The sequence below is a fragment of the Streptopelia decaocto genome (assembly GCF_964273445.1).
Source record: "Streptopelia decaocto genome assembly, chromosome: 7".
NCBI classification, from domain to species: Eukaryota; Metazoa; Chordata; class Aves; order Columbiformes; family Columbidae; genus Streptopelia; species Streptopelia decaocto.
The window spans coordinates 8860885-8878153 of record NC_138661.1 but is presented as its reverse complement, the minus strand read 5'-3'; the positions used below and the strand labels follow the sequence as shown (position 1 = coordinate 8878153).

Below are 17269 nucleotides of genomic sequence, written 5' to 3'. Positions count from 1 at the left end.
CCACACCATTGACACCCTGGAGGAGACATTACAAAGAGAGACAAGGTTTACAGCACAACAGCACATCACTGCACATAAAAGGCACATGCCACCCAAGAAAGCTTGTTTTTTTTAACCTACAAAGATATTAAAAAGCTGCATTTTACTCATTTTAAAGCTACTGTGATAGTTCTTGCACAAAGGAAGCATCTGAGTTAAATTTCATGGCGTCTTATGATACACCAGGACATAAACCAGAAAAACACATACAGGATTAAGTTTCCATAAAGCTCAAATGATCTGCCATATGAAACAGGAGATGGAATTTAATCCACTCCTATAATGTGGTCAGGGCCCATGACTTCCACCCTGTCCCCATAGCCGCTGCTACAGTCGCAGAGCCCCAATAGCGGCCGCCCCTCTGGTCACTGGTGTGGCCCCAGTGATCCATCACCTGGCCGGGGATGCTGCAGATTCCTTGTTCCCCAATTTTGGGGGTGCACAGAAGCCAGCACTCAGCCAGGTAACTTGTGAGCACAGAGTGACTGGTTGGGTATATTCATCTTCCCTTTCTAACACTGGTTCATGTTTAACTTGCCTGAAGAACCTCTGTTTATCCCCAGTGCTGGTACCTGCAGGAGACAACTCGCCAAGGCGCAGGTTCCCTTCACCCTGCAAACTGTCTCGTGATGGAAAACTACAATTTTCAGTTGTCTTAGTCAAAGTATAAAGCCTCTCTTCTGAGCAAACAATTAAATTAAATTAGCAATTAATTTGTTTTCAATGTGAAATAAATTAAGCTCTTTACTTAAAAGAAGCCAATCTCTACAAGGCAGGAGTATTATTTCCTCCTCTTTTTAGAGAGATAAGAAAAGACTTAAGTTTTTTTTCCATTAAGAATTTTTAAGTCAGGAACTATTTCTGGGCCACTGTGACATGTTTTTGTAGTTGAAAACATGGCATAACAAAGGTACAATAAACAAGTAGATTTGTGAGGTTTTTGGTCCTAATGCCTTTTCCTTGTCACATGATATTTTCAGGACCAAGAGGAACTCAGATAACAACCCTGCATGCAATTCAGTCTCCTCAAATTTGTTTTTATTTCAAAGGCAGTGTACTTTACAGTGAATTGTTCATACTTTTAAATACAGAAGTAGCCCTTATTTTGCTTTATATCGACTCACAACACGATCTGAAAGCTGTGCTTCTATTTGTCCACTAGCAAAGGGTACATTCATGTTCCTGTTCTCAAACGTTATTACTCAAAGCACAAAAGTGAGCACATGACTGTACACTGACCTTCATCTGTTCCCAAATTATGTCTTTTTAAATCCTTGAGTCTGTTTAAGAGGAGCTGCTGAAACCTGAAACAACCTTGGCCTCTTGCTTTATAAAGTAGATGAATGTAAAACTTAAGTATTACATTTCAGGCTCTTATTGTACTAAATACAGAAAAATTAGGATGAGAGAGAATATAAGTGGAAAGTGAGCCTGTTTGTTGGTTGTTTTTTTTTTTGGTTACAGGTATCAATGATTACTTTGTAATATTTGGTATGTTTCCATTTCTAACAGAAAGCCACCATAAATTTGCAGGAGGAAAATGTCCTCCTGGTCAGTTTTTTATTTTAAAAGCACTGACCTTAAAACAAAATTAACAACTCCTCCCCCCACAAATCACACACACCACCACAAATTGCTGACTAGTTCTGACAGACTCAAGCCCAAGAAGCACCTTGCAATACACATTACATTTGAATTTTCATCACTTGCACTCAGCTTGATTTTCATAAGGGTATATTTAATAATGAACATACACATCAGCTGAGCATTCAGAGGAAAAATAGACTTAATTAGAAAAGCAAACAATGCATAAAATAACTGCAGAAAGCATATTTTGCTGCGTGTCACTGCCTAACACAACAGGCCAGAATTCTCTTAACACTTAGGAGCACCACTTCAATAAACTCAGTCAATAATTACAATTGAAAAGAGGTAATTAAGGATTTTTATTTTGCTTCATTTTTAGTAATCTTCACTGTTGTTCTTAATGATATAATAAAAACCTTGCAATGAGCTCTGCTAATGTCATCTGCATAGAATCATAGAATCATTTTGGTTGCAAGAGGCTCTCAAGATAGAGTCCAACCATAACCTAACTCTAGCACTAAACCACGTCCCAAAAAACCTCATCTAAATGCCTTTTAAACACCTCCAGGGATGCTGATTCCACCACTGCCCTGGGCAGCCTGTTCCAATGCCTGACAACCCTTTCTGTGAATAATTTTTTCCTAATATCCAATCTAAACCTCCCCTGGTGCAAATTGAGACCATTTCCTCTTGTCCTATCACTTGCTACTTGGGAGAAGAGACCAACACCTTCCATGTTTCAAAGAAAGATCAACTTAAAACGCAACTCAGCAGGACAAGCACAATAGTAAATGCATTATTTTCCAATAGAAAAATGGCTTATAACTTGAGAGATTTCTTGACAAGCTTACAATGTTTTGACAGTTGTCAGATGAGAACTCTATCATTCATTAAGTATTTAATCTACTTATAAAATCATAGAAACCTTCAGGACTTTTGGAGATCATCTGATCCAACCTCCTGCTCAAAACAGGACTAACTTTTAAGTTAGGTCTGATTACCTATCCAGTCAAGATTTGAATTCCCCCAAGGATGGAGGTTCCTCAGCCTCTGGGCAACGCATTCTGTGACTTAACTAATCCTCATGGGTGTGTCTTTGTGTCCTGCTGCTTCTTTCTGTTACAATTTAAACCTAAATATAGTAGGAAATGCTGCTGCTTCTGCCTGTACTGAAAACTTTTGACTTTTGATAACACAGGTTTTGAAGAGTGGTACCAGTTTATTGTGTGGTCGGTAATAATTTTGCAAAAAGTACTTCTTTTTTCCTTTAACTCGCAAGCAATTACATGTTCAGCAGAAATTACAAACTGAATAAAGCAAAGGTGACTACAAGACTAATACCATAGTTCTAAGTGCTCTCGACCCTAAGAAAGCTCAGGAGCCACATACTGTCGACTCAAGTTCGAATTTGCGTTAACTAAGGAAAAAAAAGCCAAATATCTAATAAAAAAATCTGCTATTTCAGATCGTGCTAGTGTCACCCCAGCTTGCCTATGGTTAAATGATCTTGTCTTACTGCAATATATTGTAAGATTTTAAAATAAGGTGATTCACACTTATGGTAAATGAAATGACTACTGCAGTCCTCATGGTTTTGTCTTTGTATAATTTAATCAGCTCTTCATCTCAACAGCTGAAAAGGATAAATTTATACAAATATAACAGTATCTCTTGCTAAATATTTTCCTGTATTAAGCCTATATTCTGAATATTTATTGAATATTGACTTATTCTATGATCCTCTGTTGATCTCATTCGAAATGAGAGAGAACACAGGCCCCAAAGGGACCCAGCACACAAGCTCTCAGTTCACTGTCACACAGCAAGGAAGTCAGTCTTAGGCAAATGTTTACTTACACTGACAAAAGAGGACGACAGATAAAGACATGAGTTAGGCTCAGTGTCTGTTTTTATATGATTAGCACAGTAGCTTTTCTGTATTCCGTATCATTAGATTCATTTTACATACCAATTATATGTAAATATATAATGTATACACACGTATACTCTGCAGAACTGGCATTCCAATGTGTACGTTCAATTTAGGTAAAAAGCCTTTAAAAAAAAAATGGAGCATCTAACATTGTTACAGCATTTTCAGAAGTAAAATACATTTTGAGTACTTTTGAAAAAGGGGTCTTAATTATAGAAAAGGGATCTTAATTATGGAAAACACCTATAACTTTCCTGAAGAAGACACTGGCAATAGGAAATAGTGACCAATAAAACCTGTGTCCCTGAAACCCCTCCTCTTCTTCACAATTTTATCCTTCATTAGGAGCAATGAACCTCTAAAGAGCTGTATATGTATGAAGTCATCTATGCTCTTCAGCAACTAGACAATGTGACATTTCCACATAACTAGCACCACAGTTGTCCTATAAAAATACAGTAAAATGTAGGGCTCTGATGCATTACAAGGACTTTTGAACCTGACTTATCTATCTGATAATAATTGGCTTCATATTCACAAATGGAATTTATGTAAAACCATGGGTTTCCTATATAGAAAGTTCACATTATTACCTTCGGTGTCAGAAGCTGCACTGAATTTACTTGTGAAAGAGCGTCAGACATTCTGCAGTTCAACAGTAGTCACTAATAAGTGAGGATGGCAGCTGTTGTACATCTGAAGCTAACAAATGTTATGTGACCAGAGATGACTGGCATGACATGTGGCTGTAGCCTTTTTATACAGTTATGTTCTCAACTATTTTAAAAATGTCCACAAAAGTCCTTCTGAAACACTGTTCTCAAGAAGTTCATGGAAAACTGATCCTTTAATATATACCCCACTCAAGTCAGTTGCCTACATTCACACATTATCACAAAGCGATAATCTAAAAGTTAAACAAAAATACAAATTCTTCATCTGGAAGTCATGCTCTCAGCACTGTGACTTGAGGCTGGATTCACTTGCTTGAAAGTACACTGGATATATTAAATTTCCAGCAATCAATTATCATTTCAGCCTTTGTATCTGTGATCATAAATCCAGGCGCATGCCCATATGGACAGACAAAGTGCAAAGACAGAACTGTCTTTCAGGCAAATTCCAAAAGCAAGTGTGAAGATCAGTATTGAAATATCACTCACTTTTCTGTCCTCCTTCTCAAGCAGAACAGACATTTTTAATCTACCTAATATTTTCCCAGTCTTCCTGAAACTTTTACCTTCACAATCTTTATATTGATAAAAAGTGTTGCTGGCACTTTAGGGCCAACCCAGGTACCTACACGCAGAAAACCTCACTGTAAGGAGTTAGAAGTGTTCAAACAGAGAAAAATTTCCAAAAATGCAACTGAATTTACCTACCTGTTTCACACATAAGAAGAATACTTCTCTCAACATGGTTTTGATTGTAAGTCACAATTTCTTTTGCCATTAGTGTTTTCCTACCTTTTTACATTCAATATATTTAGAAAAGCTTTTTCTAGGGAAAAGTTGTTACTATTGCTTTTTATTTTCTAGTACCTATATTTTCAGTGACTGGATTAAATATTTACACTTTAAAAAGCGACATAGTAATATTTTAGTATTTAATAACTCTGAGACTAGATCTGTTTCAAATATACCCTATTTGTTATCATTTTCCATGAACTGATCTTTGAAGTCAGGAGTTAACTGCTTTTCACCCGTGATAGGAGAAATACAATTGTAAAGACAGAACAAAGTTGCTGGCCATGCATTTCATCCCATTTTGAGGTAACGAACAGAGGGCTTGAAAGGTTTGTAAAGTTATTTGAATTAGGCTTTGCCTTAAACATCTTTCTATAGCAGTGATGGAGAGGATTAAAATAAAAAAGCTGGCATAATACTAGGATTTTCTCAAACACAAAAAAGAACCTCTACCTTATTCCAAGTAATTGCTGGTGGAAAAATAATTAATAAACAGTATAACAATAATAACTATAACTTTACGTTGCTTTTTAACAGTCTTTATGTTAGGACAATCCCTGGGACTGTATATTCGCAGGTGAGAGAATATTGTCACAGGCTTGGGAATAGACCATTTAACGGCACAAATAACAAGGTTACATATGTGGAAAGACAGAGTCCTTCCTTCAGGTAATACATTCACACTCAAAAAAGAAAATTTCATACAATCCAGATTTTCAGTTTCAACTTCTATGTGATCATAAAAATGCACAATACATCATATGACAAAACTCTAATATTTGCAAAGTCAAGCACCCACAAAACTTAGTGATAATAAGTGATAATAAACCATGAGGAGATTTTAAAATTCCTGCTAATTCTCTCTAAAATAGTAGAGAACTATCTGCAACTATTACACAAGATGTGAGAACTTTGAGGAAAAAGAAGTGACTACAAATCAACAAAATTTGACAAATGGAAGAGAATACACTATGAAACACAACATAAAGACAAAAGGAAATAACGTGATTAATTCTGTTACCTGTCATGTGTCCTCATACAATCCCAGAACTTCTTAGTGCCATTCTGGGGGAAAAAAATAAAACCATCAATAAAACTAATTCCAACTGGAAACTGACTATAATGAAGCAACAAAATATTAACAGGCATTTATTTGAAAACTTGGTATAGCTGGTTTTATTTATGAGACAATTATTCTGGATTTTGATAGTAAGTATTACAGATGCTGACAACTGTCTTAGGACAGTTCAAAATCTTAGATCCACAATATTATGCTGACAGCTAATTTAAGACTATGTTAATCTTTGGGCCCAATTTTGGCCACAGTATTAACTTCAGATGCCCAATCTAATAATTCAGGTGCTGGGAAGCCATAAGCAGCTAAGTTTTAACCAGTAAAATAACCCATAGATCTAAGTTCTTATATATTTAGCAATGATCTCCTCTTAGGAGGACAGTTCAGGGCTCACCTCCTAAGTAAACTCCTTTGGGATCCAGGAATAAGACATCCTTCCCTCTAACCCCCTACAAAGCCCAAAATAGTAGTTTTGCCCATGATACGCCTAACATGAAGCGATCGCTCTCTGTTCCACACAACAGCTGCTACTCTGCACTGCTTGTGGTGGTGAGGACCCGGCCTAACCGTAGGCTCAAAGCCACAGTTCTCGCCCAAGAACTGGGAGACATAAAGTGGATTATTTTCTCAAGTTGGGCCAGTTTCTGTCCTCTCTTAAAAAGATGAACACCCACTACAGCACAGCTGAAACCAATGCCTGAAAACAAGCATCCTTCCAGTTATAATAAATACATACATACTTGCTTACATTTATACTCTGTCTTCTATAATCACCTATACCAATTCATGCCCACCATTTGACAGAGACATGTATGTATTTCTTTTCCCTGTTTATTAGAACGTGATAGTATTTTCCAGCTGAAATATAACACAAGAAATTCCACTCCTAGGTCAGTTTGAAGTCTATATAAGGAATCAGAATGCAGCCAGAGGAAATTCTTTTGCTTGATACCTGTTATTAGCAAGGCAAAAGCTAGACTTGCTGAAAACCTACATACCTAAAACACAATGTGAAAAGCAGCACAAGCTCTCTGTTATAACATATGGTTAAATGGATGATCAAACCCTGAGCTACTGGTTAATGATTTAAAGCAGGTAAATGTGAGCAATGAAAGAAGAATCAAGTTCAGTTGGTGGGTAAAGGTGCCAACCAATATAGACAGGCCCTTCAGCTCTATTACAGATGTCATGGCTACCAAGTACACAACAGCTGGTGGGGATTAGATAACAAGCACTCTGGTTCAGAGATTAAGCTCCTGAGCTTTATGCGTTTACCAAGCTTTTTGGACGAGTGACTGTTTGCTTGCTAGCTGGGTTTTCCTTCATTCCCACAACTCTAATTATAAACAGTTGTTCACCTCAAAAGAAACTCTAGTCTCCTCTTCCATTGGTGTCTGCACATAACCTTCTGTTAGCACGGACAGGAATCAAACACACGCATTGGAAGAGAAGCCCTGTCATTATTTAAATGCAATATAATGTTGAAAGAGAAATAAAGACAGCAAATTCCTAGTATGAACTGAAATACTAAAGCTTCTGTTTATCAAGCTATGCATATATCCAGTCTGTTCTACCTGGTGAGAAATAGAGAAACAACTTTGAAAGAACTATGACACAACACAGTGTTGCAACACTTGAACTTAATAGGATAGGCTATATTGTGTGGTAAGATCATTTAAGGTATTAAATGTGTAAGGTCCACTCAATCTTTTGTAGGATTATTTCTACCTATAAGACATGTATTTCTGGGATTTCCTCTTGTCTGCAGATTGCTGTGCAATTTTCTACTTGACATAAGTGAGCTGGGAAAGTGTGGGCCAAGGGTAATTTCTTCTGCAAGTACCTTCATGTTGCTTCTCCAGTTTCAACCCTCCCCTGACCCAAATGGTAAGATGTGCTACCATCATCCTCTCCCTTTGTATTGTAGTGACCACCTGTGAGAAATGCAGGTGTCCAGCTGATGGAGAAGACAAAAAAGCCTGAACTAAAGCTCTCCTTGCATTAATTTAGGCTACTAGTCCTGTGATACTACTTCCTAACGTATGATCCTAGCAACAGTCTTCCTGGCTCTTTCCTCCCGCCATCCTTTTGCAAATTATAGAACCTGATTGCTTTGGAGCACTTATGATAGGGTTTCAAATAGCTGAGGAAAATTACACCCTAGAGAATGATCCTCATCCAGATGGGACCCATCAGATTTGAATGACCTCTTTCTCAAGGATGAGCCCCATTAGCATTAGCAGAATCTGCCTCACAGACGCACACGTAATTTTTAACATAAACTAAAAGAAGGAAATGGTGCCCAAACATAAATTAATTAGAAAATAAAACATATATTTTGTGTTTTCTAAGTGACTGGATAGTACATAGCACTTTCTCAAGAATGTGATTTGATTAGTTTAAGACCCAAATTCAAAACCAGACACAGGCTAAATTGATTTGAGTCTGTCCACTGAAGATGTAGCTTATCATCATACACTGACTGGACAATGTTTCTTAACCTATTTTCTGCCTATATTTGAATAAAAAAATATTTCACATGATCAACCTGCACCTGTCCAAATAAATAAATCGATAAACAAATGAAACATTCCAACATCTCATTGTTTACAGTGGCAGAAACTCAACTGAGCCCCATTCATGCCCTATTGTCCAAGTCAAACGTAATTTGAACCCAACCGTACGGCGTTGAGTTTCTATTGTACCGAATGTGTGGTTCTTTCCTAACAGACTAGTATGAAGGTTGCTAATTATTAATAGCATGTAAACAGTTACCAATGGTTCTTATGCTGCTTTACATACTTTACAGAACATTAATTCCAACCAGTTTCTAACCAACTATATCAAGCTGTATGTAATATATCTTCAAGACAAAAATATTAATTGCTGAAAGCAATGAAGAATCATATTATTAAAAGCCATGTATCCGTGATTACTTGTTAAACTGTTCCATTCCATATATCCTGGCCTTTGACAATGCTCTCCTATCACCACAGATAGTTGGAAAGAATTAAAGGTATCAATGGTCAACAATACTCTCAAAACAGAGAAGTATCTTTATGAAATACAAAAGCTCTCTCAAACCCTTGACACTCTTCATTTTGATAAACATACATATATCTTCATTATACTAGAATAGACCATTCTCCAGTATCTAATAAGGAACAACCAAAGTATCTGTCAATGAAGTGAGAGAAGTAAGTATAATTGGTCACAGGGAGATTTAGACATCGATAAAGGGTCCTGTGATGTTTTATAAGGACAAATATGTCAAAAGTGTTTTATTTTCATTTCTATCTGTTCAGAATAGCAATTCTGACACTGCAACTACATTGTACAACACATATTTGATTTGGTAAATCTTTAATCACAAAGTAATCACACTAGTTCTGTGCTCAGTGCTCAGTGATGTTGCTCTGTGATGTTGCAATGCTGAACTAGTGCATATAGCACATGTAAATGAATAAAGCTGTATTCCAGGAGAGGCAGCACGTGAGACAACTTCGTTTCATATTACGCAGAAGACAGATTACTTACATAAGTACAAATTGCATAAGAAAGCCGTATCAGGTCAGATGAGATGTCCATCTTGCCTAGTATCCTGTCTCTAACAGCGAAAGGAAATGTAACAACAGAGGAGGCACACAGAAATGCTGCCCTGGAATACTCTTCCAAGCCTTTGACAAAAGGCAGCCAAAGGGTGTCAAAAAGACAGTCTCTCAAAAAGGCATCCAGATTAAGCACAGTCCTCCCCCCATTCTGAAAAGCGAACACAAATGGCCATTTCTGTGCTATTTGAATGTGTGTCACAAGTCCTGTTCATCTTGCCTACAAGACCGACTTGATAATGGCATTGACAACATAGAATTACAACAATATGCTATCTGCTTGACAGTCTGCACAGGGAGAACTCCTCTTTCGGTTCCAGTGATTCCAGGACAACCATGCACTGCAAAGAGCTCTCTGCTAGACAAGTGTTGACAGTGGATGCAAGTTCAGCAGATGTGACTCCTGCCAGCAGAGAGCTGTTTATGATGCCACCCACACCTGATCTCCACATTCTCTGTCTTCCTTCCATCCTTGAAATCATTTTCCTAAGACTCTTCCTGCACCTACTCATTGCCATAATTACAGACAGGAGCCTGTTCACACTATCTGTTGAGGACAAGTTGGACTCTTCTGCAGCCTATAATCAAAATACCATTGAATTTCCTGCCTACACTGTCTCTGCCTAAAATGCCTTACGAATCACTGCACCAGAGCTGTCCTCTGCTTTTCTCCACTGCTTTAGGCATTATAACATCTGAGCAACATGGTCAAATTGCTGTCAGGATACCTATGCAAAGATTAACTTTTGTTTACTAGAGAAACTTGCCTGAGACTTAGCCCAGGCTAGCCAATAAGGATAAAAAGGACACGTTCTGCTAACGATGTAGGAAGAAACATTCACTGTCACTGATCTTATGGTGATATTGGATATGCTCCACATGTGACAGAACCTGGACATGCTCTGAAGCAAGTCACCTGGGAGATTCCCTGCTTTTCATCGGGGCAGCTTGAATGCCTTCCTGTCCCTTTCCTCTGAGGGCAGCACCTATACATGGTCTGTCACCTGAGAAGCTCTTGAACCAGCTCATACATCAGGTAAATGTGTCTCCAGATGTATCAATACTCACTGTTGACACTGATACCATCCTGGGCCTTCAAAAAACCCCCAGAGGCTGTGGTCTCTACTGATGTGTACAGGCCCACTGGGACCCACAATTTATTTGTAGATGCAGCTTAATCAAATGGAGGGAATAATACTTAAACACAATTTTAGAGAGATAGATGTAGGCCTTTCCTCAAGGACCATCACCAAGGACTGTCCCAAAGAATGGGATCTGTTTATAAACGATGCAAGTGAATTAGAACTATGGTGCCCCAGTTATAAATAAGAGCTGTACCTTCCTAATGCTACTGAGTTTTGAGACAGGGAAAAGGACAGTGGAGCAGCAGGCAATCCCATGCAGCTGAACGCAACCCAGGGACAGAGCCTCGCTGACATGGCACAAGTCTATAAAATCATGAATGACATGAAGATGGCAAATATGAAACAATTATTCACTATTTCTCATAATACAGAAGCACTATCTCACAGCTGGCTACCTGAGGAGAGAGGCTAAGGCTTATCTGGGTACTGAACTGACTCCTTTCAAGGAACCAGAGCTGAAGTCCAGCAGCAGCACAGAGAAGTTTGCCTTCCTTGTTCTAGGTATAAATAATTAATTGATAGCTTCTGAAACACATACATGCACCCTGTATTACATACATGCTTTATACTCACGTAATTAAAAGTTTATACTTCTTAGCTTTTATTAATTCTGTATATATTCTTATTTTTATATATTATTATATTTTAAAATATATTATATTTTGAAGAGTAAACTGAAAATATCTTAGCATAACAGGTGCAAGAACTTTCACAAAACTTCTTTAAATGCTTCCTTTCACTCTATGTAATAATTGTTATGCAACATTATACAAGGGTGTGTAAAAAGAATCCTCAACATGAAGGTTTACAGTCACATATTTCTTGTAGTTACTCCGTTGGGAGTTCAGACCATTCAAAAAATCAAAATTTATGATGAGTTTACACTGATTTAAATGACAACCAAACTTCTTGTTATGAGCACTGGACAGGTAACACATGACTGATGCAGAAATGATACTTATCCAAAATCTAGTTAAAGCTTCTCCTATTTTATTTCCTTTATTTAAGTATGTAATAATTTTAAAAGCTACTGAAATGAAGACACTGGCCACTGGTGGACAGCAGGATGACCATGAGCCAGCACTGTGCCCTTGTGGCCAGGAAGGCCCATGGCATCCTGGGGTGTATTAGAAGGGGGGTGGTCAGTAGGTCAAGACAGGTTCCCCCTCCCCTCTACTCTGCCCTGGTGAGACCACATCTGGAATATTGTGTCCAGTTCTGGGCCCCTCAGTTCCAGAAGGACAGGGAACTGCTGGAGAGAGTCCCAGCACAGGGCAACAAAGATGATGGAGTGAAGCATCTCTCTTGTGAGGAAAGTCTGAGGGAGCTGGGGCTCTTTAGCTTGGAGAAGAGGAGACTGAGGGGTGACCTCATTCATGTTTATAAAAATGTAAAGTGTGAGTGTCAGGAGGATGGAGCCAGGCTCTTCTCACTGACAACCAATGACAGGAAAAGGGGTAATGAGTGCAAACTGGAACATAGGAGGTTCCACTTAAATATGAGAAGAAACTTCTCAGTGAGGGTGAGAGAACCCTGGAACAGGCTGCCCAGGGAGGTTGTGGCGTCTCCTACTCTGGAAACATTAAAAACTCGCCTGGACACCTTCCTGTGTAACCTGATCTGTGTGTTCCTGCTCCAGCAGGGGGACTGGACTGGATGATCTTCTGAGGTCCCTTCCAATCCCTGACATTCTGTGATTCACTGTCATCTCCCATGTTTATCCACAGAAAACTTCTGCTTGGACAGACGAAGTTGCCAAGAACTGTGAAGTCACCAAAATCACTTCAGTAAAAAGGATTCATACCTCGTATTACGAATTTTTGAGGAGACTGGTAACAGGCTAAGCAGGCAGATCACTGAAACTGTTGGGAAAATATGTCCAAAATAAGCAAACTTATGCCACTAAAGGAGAGGGGAAAAAATCCATCCATGACAATGATTAACTTCTTACTGTTTACATTACAGGAGAGACAACATAACGTTTGGCGACCCGTTGTGATAGGCACTAAACATATGTAGTGGGGACAGTTCCTGTTCAATGATCTTACAGTTCAGTTGGAGCCCAGACAAAAGTTGGTGTAAACAAACGGGCAGTTAAGGAAAAAAGACAAATACATTATGGTATAGATAAGCTACATGCACAAGTCATGAGGGTTAAAATGACAAACAACAGTCATGATCCCCCAGCCTCTACCAGTTGGGCTGGGTTTAAAGCAGTCACCCAAGAAGTGGATGTTCCATGTTTGTGAAAAAAAATCAAACTCGAGAAGCTGAAGCAATTATAATATAAAAATAATTGTCCTCATTCCTCCACTTACTCGGTTTTCACACTCCTAAGACACAAAAGCCGTTCATGGCCTTAAGTAAAGGGATTATGACCATTCGTCGTGCAATAGAAGAAAACACTATAGGTAAAGAAAAACAGAGAGAGAATTAATTGACAAATAACGGACTTAAACCAGAGTCAGCAAAGCCAAGCAAGTGTGCGGTCCCTGTTTAATGATTTACATGTAACTAAGCAATAAAACTCCCTAAGGGAATCAGATTTTGCTTTTTTCTGTTCTTGGAAATTTTTTGAAAGTTATTAGGCTACTTTTTTTCTTTAAAAAATGTGTAAAACTTGTTTATTGCACTCAATTTCACATTAAACCAATCTTCTATAAATTCATCTACGCAGTTTAACGTCAATGTGTACAGCAGTGCCTGGAAATTCACTTTGCATTCTCTTGCTGAGGTGTCTGCTTGTCATCCAGAACCGCATGGCAAGACAATACCAAATTTGTCACTTCATTAGATGGGTTTTCATCACGTTAATCTAGATTAACAGGACGCTCAGGGAACTGGCTCAGTATGACACAGAAAAATGTGCACCAACACAGCCAGCTCCTGCAGCCTCCTGACGCCTTTATTTACTTAAGTGGTCTTAGCTTAATGCTTTTCAGTTATATTCACCTTTTAATGACCAATAAAAACTGCCAAGAGGTAAATTCACAACAAAAAGCAACTCAGTAACTAATTACTTTTGGTTTATAAAATATATGCTCCTACAATGGGAAAATAGGACCTGAAGATGTGCTACTTCTGCTTGAGTCCCAGTTCTTGGGCTAAACAGAGCAGACCTCCCTGTGCTAAACCCAGAAGAAAGAAGATACTGGATGCTAAAAGCTAAGCCCTTGTCCATCTGGAAAGGAACCTTTCCTTCCTTTCTCCGCTTGCTACATAGAAGAGCTCCTATCAGTTGAGACTTCTTGTTACATTTCCTTTTTTCAGCTTAATGGAATTTGATGTCACATCTGTAGCAGTTTTCAGTGGAATCATATGAGGATTTATAGTCTAATATAAACCATTTCTTGCCAGCTGAATTATTAATGCTATAACTCTTTGTAATATATAATCAATACATAAAGTTTCCAGTGTCCAGACCGATGTGCCCACAGAAGCTGAACCTCCAAGACAAACTCGAGACTAAATACTTTATGCTTTTCACTTTACTATCATACAGTTAGTGACCAAATTACCTTGCACTGTGTGAATATTTTTCATAGTACTTTCAGCACTATGCCACGAAGAAAAATTATGCTAATAAATTAAAAAAAAAATCTTCGACCCAAAAAAATCTATAGTTTGCCATTTATTTAAAGTAATAAAGCATTAGTAGTCAACATGATACTGTGAAACCTGTATGAAGAACAGAAATCAAAGCTAAATCAAGTTTGGACTTGTGAAGTTTTCCAAACAAGAATAAAATAAAATACCTGCTCAGTACGCTTTAAAAGTTTCATTGCTTCCTGTTGAATATTTTTATTGTATTAATAAGTGAGTGGGGTGGGGTTTTGTTTCTAGAAGCTTGAGAGCTGCCACGCTGGATCTAAAAATCTTCTTCATCCACAAAAAAACAATGCAAAGGAACAATAAAATATTCAAGGACAATTAACATCCCATTTTTTCATCTAGAAGAAAAACCCTGTCCCGAACAGGCTATTTTGCATATGAAATCTGTTTGAAATAATGACTTAGCACAGGCTTTTTGTCTACTTTAAAGGTATGATTTGTGATAAGCAGGGAGAAAGCTGTCTTCTTTTTATATAATTACAGATTTCGTAGAAAGTATTGCCTATCTTTCAAAACGAAAGTGAGCGCTTTCAGCTGGCATAAAGCCATGCACTTCAATTAAAAAAATAAGAAAATCAATAAAATCATTTTAATTTGCATTAGTTCAGTGCCTGGCTCTTGTTTTTTTTTTTCCTTTTGAATGTATACGGCAGTATTGGGGAACTGTCTTATGCTTGGCTATCATATTACACAACTACTAATCTAAATGCAAAGTGTTGCTGTTAAGCTTGCTCAGTCCCAGGGTGCAGCCCCGTAACCGTGTAAATCAGTCAATCGGAACCCAGGCTGCCCCTTTTCCTACCCCAGATCCACATCTCTGCTCTGCCTCTACCCCATCATTGGTATTTGTGCAACCACACAGCAAGCAGGTCCTGGGAACTGATCTGCCTAATATATATTTTTAATAGTTAATGGATGTAATGCTATTATATACACGTCAAGCCTTCACCAATGACTACTAATAAGAATAGTCTTGGTCTACTCAAAATTACTCCAGGAGGGTAGAGATGTATCTGATGAGGAATGTTCTAGAGAAAGACACACGCACACAAAAAAGCCCAAACGACAATTTCAGTCCCACACCCACTAACGCACTCCGTCAGACTGCACATGCTGGACTAAATGAAGCCTCATCTTCAAAAGCAATTTGCAGAATTACTTGCTGATGCTGAAGAACTACTTCAAAAGAGTTTAAGTGTTATGGAATTTTACTGTTTTTTAAACAAGCCGCCGTTTAAGCTCAAGAGGAAGGGGGAGAGTGTTTGTTTTTTAAACAAAGCTTGTAAGATTTCATTGCTAAACTACCCAGAATGTTAATTTTAAAAGCATCATAATTACAAATAATTTTGCAGTTTTTAACTTATCCATATTTAAACATTTCAGTTCAAAATGACTGTTTTTAGCACTTTTGTGGAATCTTCACCCAAAAAACCACAAACTGATGACTTTTCAACATTAAGAATGAACATTCTATCTGAAGCATAAATACTACTGCTGCTAATTGGCTTTAATTGACAATATTAACAATTTCAGAAGTAAGACTAAGTTGGCAAAGTTCATGGGGACAAATCATCCTATACACTAAAAAACATGCCAGCTCCAGCTGGCACAGCAGTTCTGGGCAGGGCAAAGTTGCTGTGGTCTCCACGACACTCATTTTGTATTTAAGAATCTTCAGCAAGCAACAGGGGTGCTCAGCTCAATGTGAGAGCAACCTCTTTGAGGCATGGACTTCTTATCTGAGATTAGCTGGAAGACATAAAGGTACTTCTTGAAGAAATCATAATGTGTACTAATGGAGACCACACCAGAGATACCTCAAGAGACATAAAACCCAAGGTCATAGACTGTAATTTTTACAACCCATATCAATTTTCTCTTCAAAGTGAAGCTTATTCTGGTAGGAGTTCGTAATGAAACTGCAAACAGATGGTTATGGCAATAGAGTTTACTGTTCAAAGGTGCAATTTTTTCACACGTTAGGAGGTAAAATAAACAATGGAGAAGGCATTAATTTATTCAACTGTTAATGCAACACTGGGCCAAGCCACTTTGTTCATTTTATGTACATCAACTGCCAGAACAATTACAACTAAGATACTTGATGTGTAAGTAAACTTTCTCCTATAATCCTCTGGAAGTTTACTTTACAGGTCACAGTTTGGTTTTTGTGTGTACTTTTCAACAATGGAGTTGTTGCAGTTTAGCTTGGCATTCAGCTATCAGTAAGATCACTTACCTTTGAATGAAATTTATAAAACATGAGAATTAAGCATATATAAGTACACTAAATTAAGTCAAATCTCCTTTCTCTCCTTGTTTTTCTGTTTCTAATATACACTGTTATTAAGAACAATTGCATATCCATATCAAACACACTTGATTCCAAGGCAAATACACAGTAGCATACTGAAATCTATACTACAAAGAATAAAGATGCAGTGCTTGTGTTAAGAAACACGATATGCACAAAGGTCAAATTTATGACTTTTCTTACATCATTTTACTCCGAGGTCAGCATATAATTTAAGGTTATAAACTGAGACACACATGGGACTTTCCTAGTACCAGGAGGTTAACTCCAATCCTGTTGAAAGGAACCAATTGCTAATAGGTGGAGTTATCAGACTCTAGTGTTATTGCATACAAATGACAAAATTTAAACCAAACATTCAACTGTTCCGTGTTTTACTTAAATTTCTGTCATATTATTGAATTTTGACGCATGTATTTTCCCATTTTGAGTAAACTGTGTTTTCCCTTTGAAGTCTGTGTCACATTTCCATATTTTGGAGGGATAAAAG

At 37.8% G+C, this 17269-nt stretch overlaps 1 protein-coding gene across 1 annotated transcript in view; it reads right to left on the bottom strand.

Moving 5' to 3' along the window:
• Nucleotides 1-17269, bottom strand: part of NUDT14 (nudix hydrolase 14) — a 59755-nt gene that overhangs the window by 24767 nt on the left and 17719 nt on the right. Inside the window, exon 2 of the mRNA XM_082058323.1 lies at nucleotides 6047-6090. Within this exon, the coding sequence (XP_081914449.1) occupies nucleotides 6047-6090 (44 nt within the window). The remainder of the gene's footprint in view (nucleotides 1-6046; nucleotides 6091-17269) is intronic.